Genomic DNA, 19,841 nt, shown 5'->3' with positions numbered 1-19,841 from the left:
CAGATTTTATTTAAAAGGCTTTCTGAGGGGCTCAGTCAGTTGAGCTTCCGACTCTTGATTTCAACTCAGGTCATAATCTCAGAGTGGTGAGATCAAACCCTACATCAGGCTCCATGCTCAGGGAGGAGTCTCCCTGAGGATTCTTTTTCCCTCTCCATTTGCCCTTCCCCCCCCATGCTCTCTTTCTGAAATAAATAAATCTTAAAAAAAAAAGGTCTTCTAAGTCCAAAAAGCTCCCATAAATATGAATTCCCAAAAGAAATATGCATATGATCAACAATTCTGGAATCATACACACAAGTGTGCATATATACACAAAGCTAAGATGGAAATCAGTTGTTTAAAAATAAAAAGGCATAGGACATCAGTTTCCAAAAGAAGCAACGGATATTAGATAATCCTGACAGAAAACTCAAAACTCCCATTCTGGGTTTTTGTGCTGGAGGTTGAAGGGGACTTTAAGTAGGGCAAGGGGGAGCTCAATGCCTGAGGCCATCTGCCATGTACCAGCCTGTGTCACCTCTATCCCTCATCATAACCAGTCAAGGTCAGTGTGTCCACTACCTTCTGCTCATCAAGAGAAAGCCACCTGCTCAAGACCCACAGCCAGTCAACTATGACCCCAATTCATATCCAGGCTTCTCCAGCAGTAAGACCACCCCCCCCCCCCACCTACCCAAAAAAAAGACCATTCCCTAAACTTATTCTAATGAGTTTAGGGAAGTGCATCATGGAGACAGAGTTATAGTAACAAAAGAGGATTTGTCTACCTCTCATTGGTAGAACTCAATTATAAAGATTTCAATATCAAAAACATCAAAGGAAAGCATTTCAAGGGGAAGAGAGATAGGAAATCTCAAACAAGGCAGAAGAATCAAAGTTGATATGGATGGGAAGAGCCTACTGAATGTGAGGATCCCTGGATCCCTTTCCTATAATATGGACAAAGCAGGGTATAATGGGATAGATCATGTAGGTGGTAGTAGAAGATATGGAGAGAACACGGATAAGAGTCTTTTGAACACATCGGGAAATATTTCAGCTTCACTGTGTCCTGGCTGTTTATTTTTTTATAGTTTTATTGAGATACTATTGATATATAACATTGTGTTATTTTTAGGTGTACAACATGATTTGACATATGTATATACTGTGAGATGATCACCACAATAAGTTAACAGTCATCCCCTGGCATAGTTACAATTGTTCTCTTGTGAGGAACTTTCAAACATATGACATAGTATTATTAACTATAGTCACTGTACTATACGTTACATCCCCAAGACTTAAAACTGGAATTTTATAGCTTTTGACCTCCTTCACCCATTACCCACTCCATAAGAAAACTCTTCTCTGTATCTTTGGGTTCAGCCTTTTTAGACTCCACATAAAAATGAGATCATACAGTATTTATTTTCCTCTGACTTCTTTCACTTCGTTTTGAATTGTCTACTTTTTTTTTTTTTTTTTTTTTTTCCCTGACAGACACAATCTACAAGGGAGAATTTCCAGCAGGGGCATTAAGATTTTCTCCAGTTGGCACTGTGTTCCTCAGTCCATCAGCAACAACATAAAGCAACAACCAAAGCAGACAGTGTAGCCACAGTTAATTCAGGCCATGTGAAGCTGGACACAGAGTCTGGCATACAAACGTCAGAAGCCAGGCACGCACAATGTTTCAGCATCTGTGTGACAAAGGAATTAGCTGTGTCATTGCTTGGATCTTACTCTTTGAAAACCATTATTAAAGCAAAAGAAAATCTTTGTGTAACTTAATATTCTTTCCCACAAGGAAAAACAGAACACATTTAGTTGTTCTGTTCTTACTCCATACCTCCTCCAATTCTCCCCCCACAAACAAAATAGTAGTCATTTTTTTTCTTTTTTTTTTTTTTTACACTGGACTATCTGTAAGCCAATTCTGAAGTCATGTCTTAATTACCTATCCCCAAACCTGGGTGAAGAAGGGGAAAACACATAACTTTTTCCTTGTTTTGATATTTTGAGAACCACCCAATGGCTGCGATTCAAATTTTTCCAAAAATATTCAGCAGTAGGATTGGGCCCAAACTGGAAAACCTCAATTCAAAACATGAAAAATAGGAAGAATGAAAATCTGCCGCAGTTCTGAGGGAGAAACGTCAAGTCATACAGGATTTCAAGGTACAATTTAGTTATAGCCTAGAACATCAACATCAGCCAGGGATGTTAAAGGATATTGTTCAAAGGTTTCAAGGAATAACACAGTAAAGCACTGAAGAGTGGTTATTGTGACATGCCACATAAAAGCAGCATCAAGAACTCATGTTAAAAGGTGCAAATTTCAGTAAGGAAAAACTATAGGAACAATCTCCCTGGTCAGAAAACTTCCATTTCCTCCTCGCTCAGCTGAGGATAGTTCTGTGCATTCTATTCAACCACTACCCCAAAGACTCAGTCACTTCTCTTGGGGCAAGTGCTCAAGACGGATGTGAGATGGAGGGGAGACAAGGCTTCATGCTTCTGGGGCTGGGAGATGGGTACAGAGTTTCAGGTTGCACAACAATGTGAATATACTTATACTGAACTGTACACTTACAAATGGCTAAGATGATAAATTTGATGTGTATCTTACTGCAATTAGAATTCTTTGAATTAATTTTTGGAAAGAAGCTTCATGCTCTAGCAACATTCTCTACGAGCCTGAAGGCAGGCATTTCCCTGTGACAGGTACCTAGGGTGCTCACTTCCAGGAAAGCAGATCTGGGAGCCTGACCATGGCTAGAGCACCTCATCACCTGACGTGAGCCATACCACGTTCTCACAAAGCTGGGCAGAGCACAGAGCAGGGCAGATGCACAAGGATCTCCCTGGCAGCCCAGAGCCAAGCCACACGAGCCAGATGAAAATCTGACGACAGCCACAAACACAAAGCAGCAGGCCCCAAAGACATGTAACAAAGTCTCCTCGTCTTTTTTTCCCATGGAAATTCATGCTCAGGAGAAGTCCTGGAGGTGGCAGCCATATGATGTTTAGGGAGACACCTGGTTGGGCAAGGAACAGCACGGCCAATCGTCTGGAAATTTTGTCTCCGGCGTCCAGCTCTGGCTGCGTCCTGGCAAGTGTTCAGAGCCCTGGCTGCATTTGTCACATTTCCTTGGCAGCCTGGGGGCCAAGCTGGGTGGACCTGCTGCCAGCAGCACAACGCAGCTCTCCTGGCTGGGCAACTTGGGGACTCTGGACAGGGCCAGAGAAGAAGCAAGTGACATGTGGGGGAGGAGCTGTTCAGGGTGCCCATGCAGGGTTTCACAAGAGCACCACCTACCTGTGTTATTCGGGGCCTCTCCAGGGACAGACAGGGATTCAAATTATATTTGGTCCCCATTTCAGAGCCCCCTACAGGAAATTACTCTCTAGCACAGTGCCCCCCGAGTGGGGTTCCTGAAGCAGCAGCACCAAAGTCACCTGGGCATTTGCCGGAAATACATTCTGGAGCCCACCCCAGAACCACTGAGCCAGGGAGCCTGGGGGTGGGCCTGGCCACCTGCATTTTACAATCCCCCTGGTGGCTTCTTCTGGATGGCTGCTGGCATGTGGGAGCCAGTGAGTACTCTAACATTCTGATGGTTTCTCTGGGCACCACAGCAAGGCGTGTTGTCTGTTTTGCATGGTAATTGAATAAAATTGATGTCATTTTTCCTTCAAAAAGAACTTGCCTGGAACAGTTCACGTTTTCATTTCACTCCATGGTTGTTAAGGAAGCTACAAACAACCAAAGATCTGTCAAGTGGCCCTGTTTTCTGATTTGGCTGCCCACCCCAGGGGTTCTGGGGTCAACGCCACCTGTTTCTATTTGCAATTGGTTCTTTAAAATATGCCTGCTCCTGTGTCACTGCCACCCCCAACCACAGGAAAACCAAGATACGTATGTAAAAAGGCACAACAGCTCATTTGGAAAATGGACAAAGTCAAGTCCAGAGTACCACTCTGTAGCCCACTGCCAGCTTTAAGATCCAGTTTGCCAGTGGCTTTTCCCTCCTAGTGTCAAGCAGAGGTTTTTTTTTTTTTTTTTTTTTTTTTTTCCCTTAACACAAGTCAGGGCATGCCCTTCTTCTGCTTACCCCTCTGCGGTAGCATCTGCTCACACAGGTGGTACTGAAGCCCACTCTCCCCGCCCCGGCCTAGGAGACTGTGAGGCTGGCCAACTGGCACACCTCTCACTGTGCCCCTTTCCCATCACCCAGCAGAAACCACCTCTTTCTGTGCCTCCCAAATGCCATCTTGACCCTCACTGTCTAGCTCTTTAGTGCCTCATCCCTTCTAGGTGGAGCATTGCTTCTTGTGGAGGTGTCCCTGACCACCTCGTCCACTTGCCAGTGCCTGGAGCTTTGTATAGCAGTTGATAAAATTTGCACACAAATTTTACTGATTTGTGTGGGGAACACTGTCTGTTGGTCCCACTGCATGAGTTCCATGGGAATGGGACTGGCCATCGTCCCTATTCTCACCCCAGACCCTAGAAGGTGCCATAGAAATACAGCTGAATAGAATTACTGGGTGAGCCTCTTTTTGACTTATTTTTAATTATAGTAAATACATAGAATATAAAATTTATCATCTTAAACATTTTTAAGTATAGGCTCAGTAGCGTTAAATGCATTCACATTATTGTACAATGATCACGACTATCCATCGACAGAATTCATTTGTTTTGCAAAACCGAAACTCTGCACCCATTAAACAATAACTCCCCATTCCCCCTCCAGCAGGCCTGGCAGTCCCCATTCTACTTTGTCTCTATGAATTTGACTACTCCAGGGACTTCATGTAAGTGGAATCATACAGCACTTGTCCTTTTGTGACCAGCTTATTTCACTTAGCAGAGTATCTTCAAGGTTCATCTACGCTATAGTATATGTCTGAATTTCCATCCTTTTTAAGGTTAATATTCCATAGTATGTATGAACCACACTCTGCATATCCATTTATCCATCCATGGACACTTGGGTTGCTTCCTCCTCTTGGTTATTATGAACAATTGTGCTATGAACATGGGTGTACAAATATCTGTTTACAGCCTGAACTTCCCTTGAGTGTATACTCAGAAGTATAACTGGTAGATGACATGGTAATTCTATTTAATATATATATATATATTTTAAACTACCAGTCTGTTTTCCATAAGAGCTGAACCATTTTACAGTTCTATCAACACAGCACAAGGGTTCCATTTCTCTACATCCACTCAACTTGCTATTATATGAACTTTTAAATGATAGCATCCTAACCAAAATGGTTGAAAGACAGTAAGAGATACAGGCTGCCAGTTAGGGGAACGAACAAGCCATAGTGATGAAAGGTACAGCAGAAGGAACACAGTCTCTGGTATCATGATAGTATGGTGACAGATGGTAGCTATACTTTTGGTGAGCGTAACTCAGTTATTGAATCACCATGTTGTACCCTTGAAACTAATGTCATATTATGTGTCAACTCTACGAGAGATAGGTAAATAAATATCAATAATAAATATCCTAATGGTAATGAAGTCCTATTATGGTTTTGATCTACATTTCCCTGATCATCAGTGACATTGAGCATCTTTTCTAGTACTTATTGGCCACTTCCAGATCTTCTTTGGCGAAATGCCTATTCAAGTGCTTTTGCCAATTTTTAAATCAGTTTGGTTTCTTTTGTTGTTGTGTTTTAGTTCTCCATATCCTAGATATTATAAAATATGTATTTGTAAGTATTTTCTCTCATTCTACGAGTTGCCTTTTTACTCTGCGGATAGTGTCCTTTGATGCACAAAAGTTTTTTAATTTCATGAAGTCCAGGGATGCCTGGGTGGCTCAGTGTTTGAGCATTTGCCTTTGGCTCAAGTCGTGATTCCGGGATCCTGGGATTGAGTCCCTCATCAGGATCCCCATGGGAGCTTGCTTCTCCCTCCACCTATGTCTTTGCTCCTCTCTATATATAATCTCTCATGAGAAAAAAAAAAAATCTCTCATGAGTAAATAAATCTTTAAAAAATATAAATAAATTTGATGAAGTCCAATTTACCTATTTCTTCTTTTGTTGCCTATGCCTTGGTATCATAGCCAAGAAGTCACTGCTAAATCCAATGTCACGAAGTTTTTTCTCTGTGTTTTCCTCTAGGGATTTTATAGTTTCAGCGCTTATATGTTCAAGTCTTTAATCCATTTCAAGATAATTGTTGTATATTCTATTAGGTAAAGGTCCAACATCATTCTTTTTTATGTGAATATCTAATTTTCCCAGCACCATTTGTTGAAAAGACAAACACTTCTCCTCATCGAATGATCTTGGCACCTCTGTTGAAAATCATTTGACCAAATATGTCAGGGTTTATTTCTAAGCTCTCTATTTGCTTGTATCCCAGCACCAAAGTGTTTTGATTACTATAGCTTTGTAGTAAATTTTGAAATCAAGAAGTGTAGAGTTCTCCAACTCAGTTCTTTCTCAAGGTTATTTTGGCTACTCAAGGTCCCTCGAGATTCCATGAACATTTTAGGATGAATTTATTTCTGCAAAGACAAATATTGTTGAGACTTTGCTAGAGACTGCACTGAATCTGCAAACTGCTCTGGGTAGTAGTGGTGACATCTTAAGAAGTCTTCCAACCCACGAATGTGGATGTCTTTCCATTCCTCTCCATTTTCTTAAATTTATTTCACTAATATTTTGTAGTTTTTAGTGTACAAGTCTTTCACTTCTTTTATTAAGTTAACTATTAAGTATTTGTTTTTGATGCTAATGCCAGTGAAATGGTTTTCTTGCATTTTGGGGTTGTTCTTTGTTAGGTATAGAACTCAACTGATCTCTGTGTGGTGGCTTTATATGCTGCTACTCTGAATTATCCCATTCTAAAATTTGAGGGGAAGAAGTTTTAGGATTTTCCACATATAAGATCACATCATCTGTGACTAGAGATAATTTTACTTTTTCCTTTCCTTTTTGGATGCTTTTTCTTTTGTCTAATTGCTTTGGCTAGACTATCAGTATTATGTTCAATAGAAGTGCTAAAAGCAAGCATCCTTGCTTTGTTCTTCATCTTAGAAGAAAAACTTACAGGTTTTCACCCTTGAGTATGATGTTCACTGTGGATTTTTCATATATGTCTTTTATGATGTTGAGGTGTTACTTTCTATTCCTAGTTTTTTGGATATTTATCATATGGAAAGGTATTGAATCTTATCAAATTATTTTTCTAAATCAACTGAAATGATTATGTGTTTCTTCCCTTTGTTATGTTAATATGGTTTATTACATTGAATGATTTTTGTATGTTGAACCATCCCTGCATTCTGGGCATACCTCCCACTTTGTCGTGGTATATAATCCTTTTAATATGCTGTTGAATTTGGTTTGCTAATATTATGCATAGGTTTTTACATCAATAATCACAAGGTAAAATTTTTTTTATTCATAAAGAACTGTAGTTTTATTTTCCTGTAGTGTCTTCATCAGACTTTGTAAGGGCAATACCAGCCTCTTAGAGTTAGGACATGTTTTCTCCTCTTCAGTTTTTGGGTGAGTTTGAGGAGGAGTGATTCCTTTATTCTTCTTTAAATGTTTGGTATAACTCACCAGTGAAGCTGTCAGGGGCAGGGTTTTTTTTGGCCAGATTTTTGAATCTACAGATTCAATCTCCTTACTAGTTCTAAGTCTTCCCAATTTTTTATTTCTTCATGATAATATCTTACTAAGTTTTGTGATTCTAGGAATCCATCCAGGTCATTAAGTTTATCCAATCTGCTGCTATACAATGGTTTATAGTCCTCTCTTATAATCCCTTTTACTCTTGTAGAATTGGTAGTCATGTGCCCACTTTTGTTTCTAACTTTAGTAATGAGTCTTCTTGTTAGTCCCTCTCACTACAGGTTTGATGATTGGGTTAATTCTTTTGAAGAATCGGCTCTTGGCTTTCTTGATTTTCTGTTTTTTAAAGATTTTTATTTATTTATTTATTTGACAGAAAAAGAGCACACACAAGCAGGGGGAACAGCAGAGAGAGGAGAAGCAGACTCTGATTTGAAATCTTTTTTCTTTTATTATTTTTAATGTGAGAATTTACAGCTATGTATTTCCCACTGAGTATTACTTTTGCAGAGTTCCATAAGCTTTGATATGTTGTGTTTTCATTATTATGCATCTGTATGTATTTTCTCATTTCCCCTGTTACTTCTGCCTTGACCCATGGGTTTAGAGTATGTTCTTTAACTTCCACATGTTTGTGGATTTTCTAGTTTTCCTTCAGTTGCTCATTTCTAACTTAATCCCATTGTGGTCAGGAGAAGATACTTTGCATGATATCCTTTTTTTTTTTTTAAAGATTTTTATCTATTTATTCATGAGAGACAGAGACAGAGACACACACACAGAGAGAAGCAGAGACACAGGCAGAGGGAGAAGCAGGCTCCATGCAGGGAGCCCAACGCGGGACCCAATCCTGGGTCCCCAGGACCAGGCCCCAGGCGGCGCCAAACCGCCAAGCCACCCAGGTCACCCTGAATATCTTTTAAATCTATTGAGACTTAATCTGCAGCCTAAAATGTGCTGTATCCTGGAGAATGTCCCATGTGCGCCTGAAAATAAGGACTATCCTATTGCTGTTGTAGAGTGTTCTGTATGTATGTTAGATCAAGTTGGTTTATCATGTTTTTCCAAGTCCTCTATTTCCTTACTTATTTTCTGCCTAGGTGTCCTATCCACTATTGGCAGTGGAGGGGTTGAAGTCTCTTATTATGTAACTATATATTTCTCCCTTTAAATCCAGCAATTTCTGCTTCACATATTTTGATGGTCTGTTATTAGATGCAAAAAGACTTACAACTGTTGTATTTTCTTGCTGTATTGAAACCTTTGTTAATATAGTATCCTTATCTCTCTTTTTGATTAAAGTCTATTTTGTGCAATATTAGTATAGCCACTTCTGCTTTCTTAGGGCTACTATTGGCATGGGATATCTTTTTCTATCCTTTTGTTTTCAACTTATTTGTGTCTTTGGAACTATGAGTCTCTTGCAGACAGTATATAGTTAGATACTATTTTAATCCATCCTGCTGATCTTTTAAAGAATTCAATCCATTTACATTGAAGGTAATTACTGATAAGGAGGGACTGACTGACTTCTGTATTTTACTATTTGTTTTTGATATACTTTATAGCCTGTTTTGCCCCTTGTTTCCTGCATTACTTTTTTGTGATTTTTTTATAGTGAAGCTTTTTAATTCCTTTCTCATTTTTTTTTTTGAGAGATAGAGAAAGGGGGGGGCGGTGCAGAAAGAGAAGGAGAAAGAGAATCTCAAGCAGACTCCACACCCAGCTCACAACTTAATACAGGGCTTAATCTCATGAACCTTGAGATCATGATCTGAGCCAAAATCAAGTCAGACACTTAACTGACTGAGCCACCCAAGTGTCCCTCCTTTCTCATTTTCTTTTGTATATGTTCTGTAGCTATTTTCTTTGTGGTTACTGTGCGGATTACACTTAACATCCTAAAGTTGTAAATACGCTAATGTGAATTTATTTATTTTAAAGATTTTATTCATTTATTGAGAGGCACTGAGAGAGAGGCAGAGACATAGAGGGAGAAGCAGGCTCCCTGTGGGGAGCCCAGTGCAGAACTCAATCCCAGGACCCTGAGATCATGCCCTGAGCCAAAGGCAGATGCTCAACCACTGAGCCACCCAGGCCCCTCTAATTTGAATTTATACCGGCTTAAATTCAATAGCATAAGAAAATTCTTCATATCAAGGTGGTTCTTCAAAAGCAAATAAATATGGAATTGTAACTTGAGATAAGGACCAAGTACAAAGCAGACTGCAAGGATAAAGAAAACAGGTTGGCCTTTTCAGATGGTCAGCAAGGAAAGCCCCTCCAAGGGGACATTTGCCCAGAGTCCTCAAAGATAGAGAAGCTAGTTTGATAAGGAGGATTACTGACAAAGAGAGGCTGTAAGTCACAGAAGAGCTTAGGGCCCCTGAGAAACAGAGGCCAACATGGCAGGAGTTTACTGTTGAGGTGGAGAAGGGAATAAAGTCCAGGGCAAGCAGGTGGTCCCAGTTACAGAGCCTGGGAGGGCTGTGCAACACAGAGGGGTACTCCCCATCACCCACATGGGAAGCTACAGGAGGGCATAGTGCTGCTTAGTAACAAGGCCCTAATTCTGCAGATGAAGCTCTTGCTGGTCCTTCTGTGGCAAGGAATCAAGAAGGAAGAAAATGAACGTGAGGAGCCCAGCAAGGCAGCTCCTGCAGTCACCCTCTTTAGTCTGAACAGAGTTGTTGCCAAGGCCAGAGACAATGATGGGCAGTCCAGGGTGGAGATGCAGACAAACAATAGGCCCCAGACATGTTTGTGACACTGAAAGGTGAGACAGGGCTTCCTTGGCGCTGGCTTTGAGCGCTTGCCCTGCTGTGTACTTGCTCATTGGCTGTGCTCCCTGACCACAGCACTGCCCGCAAGCCTCCATCTCCTCTGTAGGATGGAAATATAATGAAATAACCAGGTATGAGGAGAAGGAGAAACAACCCAACTTGCCATCACAGACATCCTCTCCTTCCATTCCTCTCAGGCATGTGCCATCAGGAGAGACAGAGAGAGAGGCAGAGACATAGGCAGAGGGAGAACCAGGCTCCCTGTGGGGAGCCCAATATGAGACTTGATCCCAGGACCCCAGAATCATGACCTGAGTTGAAGGCAGATGCTCAACCACTGAGCCACCCAGGTGCCACGACACTGACCTAATTCATACATCACAACCATAAGATGCTTATGAAAATTGTAAGCAAACGCATAACACCAAATTCCCCCAGCTTTCAATGTGTTACCAAGGCCCTAACAAGTTTCCAGGCCTGCCTTGGGGGATAGGAGCCTGTCTAGATTTAGCCTCAAGGGTCTGAGCCACAAGCGTGGGTGAACAGGTCTCTACTCAGAGAAAGCGGGAAAGTGGGAAGGGTGTGGGAGCTTGGATGTCACCACCCAAAGCTACTTCCCACAGCTTGGAGAGAAACATGGTGCAAGGAAGGTGGCAACCACTCTAGCAGATTCCCTTCCAAATCCACAAAAACTAGGGAAACACAGCCATTTCAATCCAGCAGGATCACAGTAAACACTCGAGAGGCGGGCTGCTTGGCATCACCTTCCTGCTCACTGCACCTGGAGACCTGTCTAATGACAGGGCTCCTCATCCCACCCACAATCCTTTCCCATCCTCCTGGTTTAAAGAAGATCTTGCTTCCTAACAGTAATCCCTTTGCCAGAAGAGCCACAGGAAGAACAGAATTCTTTGGATTTTCGAAACTAGGGTTTAAGAGATTGAAGGACGGTAGTGGCAGAGGGTGGTCTTGTTCATAACAAGGTGTAATGTCTGAACATAACCTGTCTTTAAACTTGCTGAATGGTGGCCCACCACTAGAGCAATAGAAACTAGTTCCCAGTGCTGAGAGTCTGTACAAGTGGGTCAAGGAAACTCTGCTTTCCTTTGTTCTCTGGCCTCATCAGACTGGCCAAGAAACCCCACAGGAGGAGGCTGAAGGGTTCAGTATTAGTGTACACATGCCAAATGCCCTTCACCACAATGGCCCCGCCCTTACTAGGCAGGCTTCATCAAGAAATATCTAAATCCCAAATTAATGTGGTTGGCCCCAGATCTGCCCTCAGCCATGGGGTCTGGAGCCTCCAACCTCTTTGTGCGAGCAGTGGAAGGGGAGTGAAGAGTGTTGGATTAAAGCCAAGTATAGGGACCATTCAGTCCTTGTCCTTCATCATACCACTGTGGGGGAGTTTGGGGGCAATAGTACCACCCCCTCCGTGCCCCCATCCTGACGATCAAATTATGAAAGCAAATATCAAAGTGGAAGTGTGGCCTCATTACTACTTTAGCTGCCATAATAAGTGTTTATTCCTGGCATTTGTGCTCCGGACAATTAAAAAAAAAATAAATGAGATGAAATTAACTACAGATGAAAGAGTCTGCTGTGGAGTCAGCCCCACTAGCCCTCCTCCCAGGCTTCCTCTGGGCAGACCAAATCACAGCAACCCATCATTAACCAGCCACCAGGAGAACTTGGGTTTGTGCAGATGAAGAACACATATTTCTCAGAAACCAGGGCTAGCACCTCCTCCGCTCTCACTCCTGCCCTGTGGTTCAGATCCTCTCTCCCACACACTCTCCATTTCCAGTCCCCACCAAGCACAACTGTGGGACTGCTCCTCCTCCCTACTTCAGCAGCACCACTCCTCAGGACACCCTCTCCAAATGCCCCGCTCCAGTGTCCACCCAATCCCCTAGAGCTCACCCACTCCTTCCTGCAGCCATGTCACACCACCTGCCCTCCCACAAATGTAGCTCCTACCACAACCCTGCGGGACCTGCCACCCCTCTCCTGATCTTGCAAACTCTTAAACTCTTACTCTTTTTAGCTCAAAGGTCAGCTCTTCCTTGAAGACTCTATGCTGCAAGATCACTCAGCAGCCCTCCACCTGGACCCCAGAGGTCACTGCAGATATTTCTACGGGGTTTTATCTGTCTGCTGATAACACTGCCTTCTGAGGGATGGACCAGGTCTGTTTTGCACCTGGATCCCCAACACCTTAACACAATGCCAGTGGGCTTCAAAAATGCTTGTTAGGGGAGTGGATGGATGTGTGGGGTTGAGATGCATTCAGAAGTCTTTCTGTGTCTAAACTGAGGAATGCAGGCCCTCCCCCTGCACCCATCATGTGAAAGCTTCCCGCTATTCCCATTCACCAGAGAGGTAGACACAGGCTTTATGGCTCCTTCCCTGTGCTCTCAACCACAACCTCTCCCCCGACTCTCGTCCAGCCCTCATGGCACACAGAAAGAGCTGATTCACATTCAAGTTGGATCCTGATTCCTTCTACAAGACCATTGACTCCTTAGAACAGGGACTGACTCACCCAACTTCGAATCCCCCCTGGAGGAGGTCTGGCATTTAGGAAAGGTCTCGGCAAACCTCTGGTAAGGAATGGCAGGGCGGGCACAACCACCAAGCAGACCCAGGCACTGAAACTACACACTAGGGCAGAGTGGGTGGGTGGGCCCTCTCCCATGGGATGCATCCCCTGACCCCCTCTGCTCAGGGGTCACGGGGCCGTGGGTGTCTCCATCCCCCAACCCAGCTTCTTCCTCAGCTGGGCAAAAGACAAAAACAGAGCACTCATCAAGGAGGAAGCAGAGCACTCATCAAGGAGGAAGCAGAGCCTGCCTAGATCAGGACCCCAACTCAAGACTCACCATGTTCATGACAGTGAGGATGAACCTCTGGGCAGCCTCTGCCCCGTGGTACTGCACCATGTCGGCATCAGCCACCACCAAGGTCTCCACTGTATGCTCGTTGGTGAGCTGGATGGCGTTCCTCCGCTCCCGCCAGTCCTGGGACTGCCTGCCCTTCCTTGGCTTCTTCTTTTCTAGAAAACAACAGAGATGTTCATGCAGTCCTTGGCATTTTGATTTCCAAGACCCTACAGTGAAGCAGCCTTCTACTGAGACTCTCACTGAGAATAGCCAGCCTCCAGTGGCCAGAAGCCGGACCTCCATCATCATAGGGTCGGGGTGGGGGGAGGTGTCCTGAGCTCACTTCCTACAGGTGGAGCTGAGGCACATCGAAGCCTCAGGAGGCAAATGGGACTGAATATCAGGGAAGAGAAACCCTGTCGCATTAGAGGAAAGCAGACAGCAGTGCAAAGTCAGTGGAGGAAAAGGAAGCCTAGGCCCAGTGGGGAGAGATCAGAAAGCACCTCAGGTAAATGGCAGAGAACCAGCCAGACTTTCTGAAAGGGCTTTACCCACTGCTGATAGCTGGGACCCAGGGAGGTGGCACTCTGGCCACTGTGCTGACAGTCATGAATAAGGAGCCATAAACATAAATAATCACAAAGCATCATTTCAAAGAAAAACAAAACATAATCAGAAACAAGATCACATGACACACATCCCAGCCAAGATGCAAGTGTGCCCTTTGGTTAACACAGGGAAGGGTCATCAGTAATCCTCTGCTGACTCTTTAGATAAACCGATTTCTCTATCAGATCTTACGTGGATCAGGAGGCCTCGTGATGAATCAAAATCAGAGTGTCTGGGTGCTCCAAGCTGCCGTGTGAGGGTGACCTAGACTTTGTTGGTAGAAACCCCTCTGACCAACACTAAAGGCTGATGCAAATGGCACCCATTTTCAGGACCTAAACAGAAAGGCCACTTCCTAAATTTGGCAACTATTATTTCCATTTTGAGCATTTGGAGAGGACAAAAGTCACCTCTGCTCCAATTTCCATGTAGGGAATGCAGCCTACGTAGCACATACTGGCTTCACAGTGTGACCTGATCACTCCAGGGCCAAAAAGCACACTGAAATAGCCTGAGGTATGGGTCATAATGGACAAAAGAGAATACTCTGTACAATATAATTTACAATTATGAAAAACAAAAAGCAATCTAAGTATCCAACCACAGAGAAAGCCAGCCATGGCAAAACAAGTTTGTAGCCATGAAAGGCACGTTTGTGAAGATTATTTAGCAATGTAGACAGAAGCAGGACTAAATCTGTATATACAGTTAAGCTGTGATATTGCAAAGATTTAGCACACAAGTAACTTCAGGCTCTGAAAGAACATAAATAAACAAACAAACAAACAATCAAACAGAAGATAACCAACCAACCTAGGTAGAATGTAACTAAACATGAGTGGTAGGGGATACGTGATCTTCATTTTCCTTTTTTTCCTCTGTATTTCCCAAGGGTAGACAATGAACTAGAATTTACTTTAAGAAAATGGTGAGTTGTAGAAAAACACAAATGTCACTTTTAAATTCTCCACAATACAGAAGGCATGGGGGAGCAACTAATGTCATCTAATTAGCCACCAAAATGCAAAATGAAACACATGAATGTCTTGGCCCTGCAGGATGGTTCTCTCCTTGCCCAGAGCCAGGTCCACCTCCCACGAAGACTTCTAGGCCTCAGCAGTGGAATGAGGTAAGAGTCCATTTGAAGACAGAAGGCAAGGCCTTACAGGTGGGCAGAAAGAAAGATGCCACTTGTTGAGGTCTCTTTATAAACCTATACCCACTTTCAGCAACCACTTCATCTCTGACCACAAGGAAGGAGGAACACAGTGATTTCTAAATTCTGGGCTCTGGGTGCTTGTTTGCCACATACTTATTGCCTGGATCAGGCTGGCCTGTCCAACTCGGAATTTGAAAAAAAAAAAAAAAAAACCCACATTGGGCTCCCTGTTCAGCTGGGGGTCTGCTTCTCCCTTTCTCTCCCTCACCTTCCTGTTTGTGTACCGTCAAATAAATAAATAAAAACTTAAAAAAAAAACACACCCCAAAAAATCACCTTGCTCCCATTGCAACACAGTGGAAGTGAAGGGCTACCCAAGTAAGGGCTCTGCTGTCATGAGCACACCCACATTCTCCCAGGCAACTAGCCAGGAGCCACGTGGTGCTGCAGCTCCAACTTCTGTTCACATCTGCAGATGCTCAGCACTTGTTTTTGCAGTGTCCTGTTTTCAGGTTCTCATGCATAAAGAGCTGTAGTTTTGGCAAGGCCCAGAGGACACATCTCTGGAAGATGGTGAACTTTGAACTTGTTTGAGCTGAGCAGTCGCTAAGAAAAGGAGCCCATTGCTCCCAGACCAAAGGGGCAAGCTGCACCTGGACATTCAACATATCAAAATGCTGCATTGGGGGAGGGTGGCCGGATGGCTCAGTCAGTTAGGGGTCTGCCTTCAGCTCAGGTCAGGATCTCAGGGTCTTGGGACCCACATTGGGCATCCTGCTCAGCGGGGAGTCTGCTTCTCCCTCTCCCGCTGCCCCTCCCCCCTGCTCCGGCACGCGCGTGCGCACACACACTCTCTCTCGCTCTTAAATCAATCAATCAATCAATCAATCTCTCTCAAATCAATCAATCAACCAATCTATCTTTAACAAAAGGTTGCACAGGCATCAGTCTTTCAAGTACATAGTACTTTCAAATACGAAGACCTGCCTCTCCCTCCCCAATGGACGGCAGAGAACTAATAAACAGTGTTGTCCAGGGGGAAATGCTGCAGGTTGACATGTGCCCTGAATACTAAATATCAGTAAAACACAATGGTCAGAAGCTCTGGTTGTATGTATGTATGTATGTATGTATGTATGTATGTATGTATTTATTTATCCATCCCTCCCTCCCTCCTCCTCTCTGTCTCTCCCGACTTTAAAGGATTTTCACTACGACTATCCCATCTGTTTCCTTCATGGTTCCCAGCTCCTGGCACAACACTTGGAATGGAGTAGTATTCACTGAACAAATGCACGCATGGACGGATGAGTGAGTGGGTACGTGGAATCCCTGTTTCCCAATCACAAGCTGAAGTCAAGTGCTAGGCAGTGCTGGGTGATTTCAGCCCTAGAACTCAAGGCTTGCCTGGCTCGGCTCTGATTCCCCCCACCTGCTCTGCCTACACATGGCCAATGGGCTCCTTGCTGCCATCCGAACTTCAGGCACAACAGTAGGAGGACCCTAGAAAGCTCAGGAAAGGGTTCTGTGCTGAGCATGATGACACTGATGCTGTGTGCTGCAGAACCCACACAGGAAGACAGGGCACAGCTCTTCTGAGTAGCCCTGTCTGGCAGTGGTCCTTCTGCTTGGAGGGTCTCTAGGTTGGTCAGGGCTCTTTAGCAGCTATGGCATAATTATCCCTCCCAGCTGCCCAGGGCCTGCTGTCCTGCTGTCTGCACTCCTTCCACTGAGTGCTGCTCATTGGGGCTGTCACACCAGAACCACACTAGGCTGGTTGGTGATGCAGAGACGTGCCCTAGGGCTCTGTCCTGTCCCTGCACTCAAGGGAAGAGGTGGGAAGCCTTGATTCAAACTCCTGCGGCTACATGGGTTTCAGGAATCCAGAATTTTCAGATTTTTGCAAAGCAATCTGGTATGCATGCCGAATATTGATTACCACTTTCAATGAGGTCTAGGGTAGCAAGCTGTTATCCAAAGGCACTACTATTTCTACAGTGAGATGAATTAAAGGGGTGAAGAAAGACACTTGGGAGCCTCACATCAGGGTAGGTCAGGGCTTCCACAAAATGAGTATCAAAAATCCTGGATTTAGGGGCACCTGGGTGGCTCAGCGGTTAAGCATCTGCCTTTGGCTCAGGTCATGATCCTGGGGTCCTGGAATTGAGCCCCGCATCAGGCTTACCATGGGGAGCCTGCTTCTCCCTCTGCCTGTGTCTCTGCCTCTCTCTCTGTGCCTCTCATGAATAAATAAAATCTTTTTTTAAAAAATCCGGGATTTGCATTTACAATTGCACCCAAAAGCATAAGATACCTAGGAATAAACCTAACCAAAGAGGTAAAAGATCTATACCCTAAAAACTATAGAACACTTCTGAAAGAAATTGAGGAAGACACAAAGAGATGGAAAAATATTCCATGCTCATGGATTGGCAGAATTAATATTGTAAAAATGTCAATGTTACCCAGGGCAATTTATACGTTTAATGCAATCCCTATCAAAATACCATGGACTTTCTTCAGAGAGTTAGAACAAATTATTTTTAGATTTGTGTGGAATCAGAAAAGACCCCGAATAGCCAGGGGAATTTTAAAAAAGAAAACCTTAGCTGGGGGCATCACAATGCCAGATTTCAGGTTGTATTACAAAGCTGTGGTCATCAAGACAGTGTGGTACTGGCACAAAAACAGACACATAGATCAATGGAACAGAATAGAGAACCCAGAAGTGGACCCTGAAATGTACGGCCATCTAATATTCGATAAAGGAGGAAAGACTATCCATTGGAAGAAAGACAGTCTCTTCAATAAATGGTGCTGGGAAAATTGGACATCCACATGCAGAAGAATGAAACTGGACCACTCTCTTTCACCATACACAAAGATAAACTCAAAATGGATGAGAGATCTAAATGTGAGACAAGATTCCATCAAAATCCTAGAGGAGAACACAGGCAACACCCTTTTTGAACTTGGCCACAGTAACTTCTTGCAAGATACATCCACGAAGGCAAAAGAAACAAAAGCAAAAATGAACTATTGGGACTTCATCAAGATAAGAAGCTTTTGCACAGCAAAGGATACAGTCAACAAAACTAAAAGACAACCTACAGAATTGGAGAAGATATTTGCAAATGACATATCAGATAAAGGGCTAGTTTCCAAAATCTATAAAGAACTTATTAAACTCAACACCAAAGAAACAAACAATCCAATCATGAAATGGGCAAAAGACATGAAGAGAAATCTCACAGAGGAAGACATGGACATGGCCAACAAGCACATGAGAAAATGCTCTGCATCACTTGCCATCAGGGAAATACAAATCAAAACCACAATGAGATACCACCTCACACCAGTGAGAATGGGGAAAATTAACAAGGCAGGAAACAACAAATGTTGGAGAGGATGCGGAGAAAAGGGAACCCTCTTACACTGTTGGTGGGAATGTGAACTGGTGCAGCCACTCTGGAAAACTGTGTGGAGGTTCCTCAAAGAGTTAAAAATAGACCTGCCCTACGACCCAGCAATTGCACTGTTGGGGATTTACCCCAAAGATTCAGATGCAATGAAACGTCGGGACACCTGCACCCCGATGTTTCTATCAGCAATGGCCACAATAGCCAAACTGTGGAAGGAGCCTCGGTGTCCATCGAAAGATGAATGGATAAAGAAGATGTGGTTTATGTATACAGTGGAATATTACTCAGCAATTAGAAACGACAAATACCCACCATTTGCTTCAACGTGGATGGAACTGGAGGGTATTATGCTGAGTGAAATAAGTCAATCGGAGAAGGACAAACAGTGTATGTTCTCATTCATTTGGGGAATATGAATAATAGTGAAAGGGAATATAAAGGAAGGGAAAAGAAATGTTGGGAAATATCAGGAAGGGAGACAGAACATAAAGACTCCTAACTCGGGGAAACGAACTAGGGGTGGTGGAAGGGGAGGAGGGCGGGTGTTGGAGGGGAATGGGTGACGGGCACTGAGGTGGACACTTGACGGGATGAGCACTGGGTGTTTTTCTGTATGTTGGTAAATTAAACACCAATAAAAGTTAAAAAAAAAAAAAAAAAAAAAAAATCCGGGATTTGGAATTGCAGATAAGAGAGAGACCAAGGACCTGTATTCCCTCTCCATGCCCGTGTCCTTCTTGGGGGTGGCGGCAGAGGAGAACAGGAGGGTGGAGGGAAGCTTGCTTCTTCCCTACCCCTGTCATCAATCCCTCTGCCAGTAGCTCCACGGCCATCACTTCTGAGGGTCATTCCTTCCCTATGGCAAGAACAGTACCTTAATACATTTTGACCTTCAATTCCACAAACTGTATACATACACCCTAACAATGTTTGTCAACACTATTTTTCACGGATTATATATAAGCATCTTGAAAAGTAAGAAGAAAAAGGCCAATTTCAGAATAACAAGGGTGCTGGATCCAGACCTCACTGGAGAGATCAAAGCTCAAGCTGGGCAGGTGTGCAGCCATCTGGAGGGCCCTCTACACTGGGCTCGGGAGTCTGCTGTCTCCAGCCACTGTGGGAATGAGTGAGATGGCCCTTACCACCCTGATGAGGACAGACCACGACAGTGGGGCTCCAGGCCTTCTCCTGCTGTTACAGACACCAGGGATCATTCCAAGTCCACCCAGTGGTCTTGTTTGCCGGCACATTGCTGGAGTTGGTGCTGACTTGGTAGATTTTCAACGTCTGGCTTTATACTATTTTTTTCTTACATTTAGTTTCCCTTTGCCCCCATTATCCATTAAAAAAGAAAATTCTAGGGGGCGCCTGAGTGGCTCAG

The 19,841-nt window shown here is 43.8% G+C and overlaps 1 protein-coding gene across 3 annotated transcripts in view; it reads right to left on the bottom strand.

Moving 5' to 3' along the window:
- ADAMTS17 (ADAM metallopeptidase with thrombospondin type 1 motif 17) overlaps window positions 1–19,841 on the bottom strand; it is a 318,441-nt gene that overhangs the window by 242,500 nt on the left and 56,100 nt on the right. For all 3 annotated transcript variants that reach the window (XM_041753209.1, XM_041753210.1, XM_041753211.1), the window contains exon 4: window positions 13,268–13,440. In XM_041753209.1, coding sequence (XP_041609143.1) covers window positions 13,268–13,440 — 173 coding nt within the window. The remainder of the gene's footprint in view (window positions 1–13,267; window positions 13,441–19,841) is intronic.

This window comes from Vulpes lagopus, chromosome 4, assembly GCF_018345385.1.
Source record: "Vulpes lagopus strain Blue_001 chromosome 4, ASM1834538v1, whole genome shotgun sequence".
Classification (NCBI taxonomy): Eukaryota; Metazoa; Chordata; class Mammalia; order Carnivora; family Canidae; genus Vulpes; species Vulpes lagopus.
The sequence above is the reverse complement of the archived record's forward strand: the minus strand, read 5'-3'. Positions and strand labels throughout refer to the sequence as shown.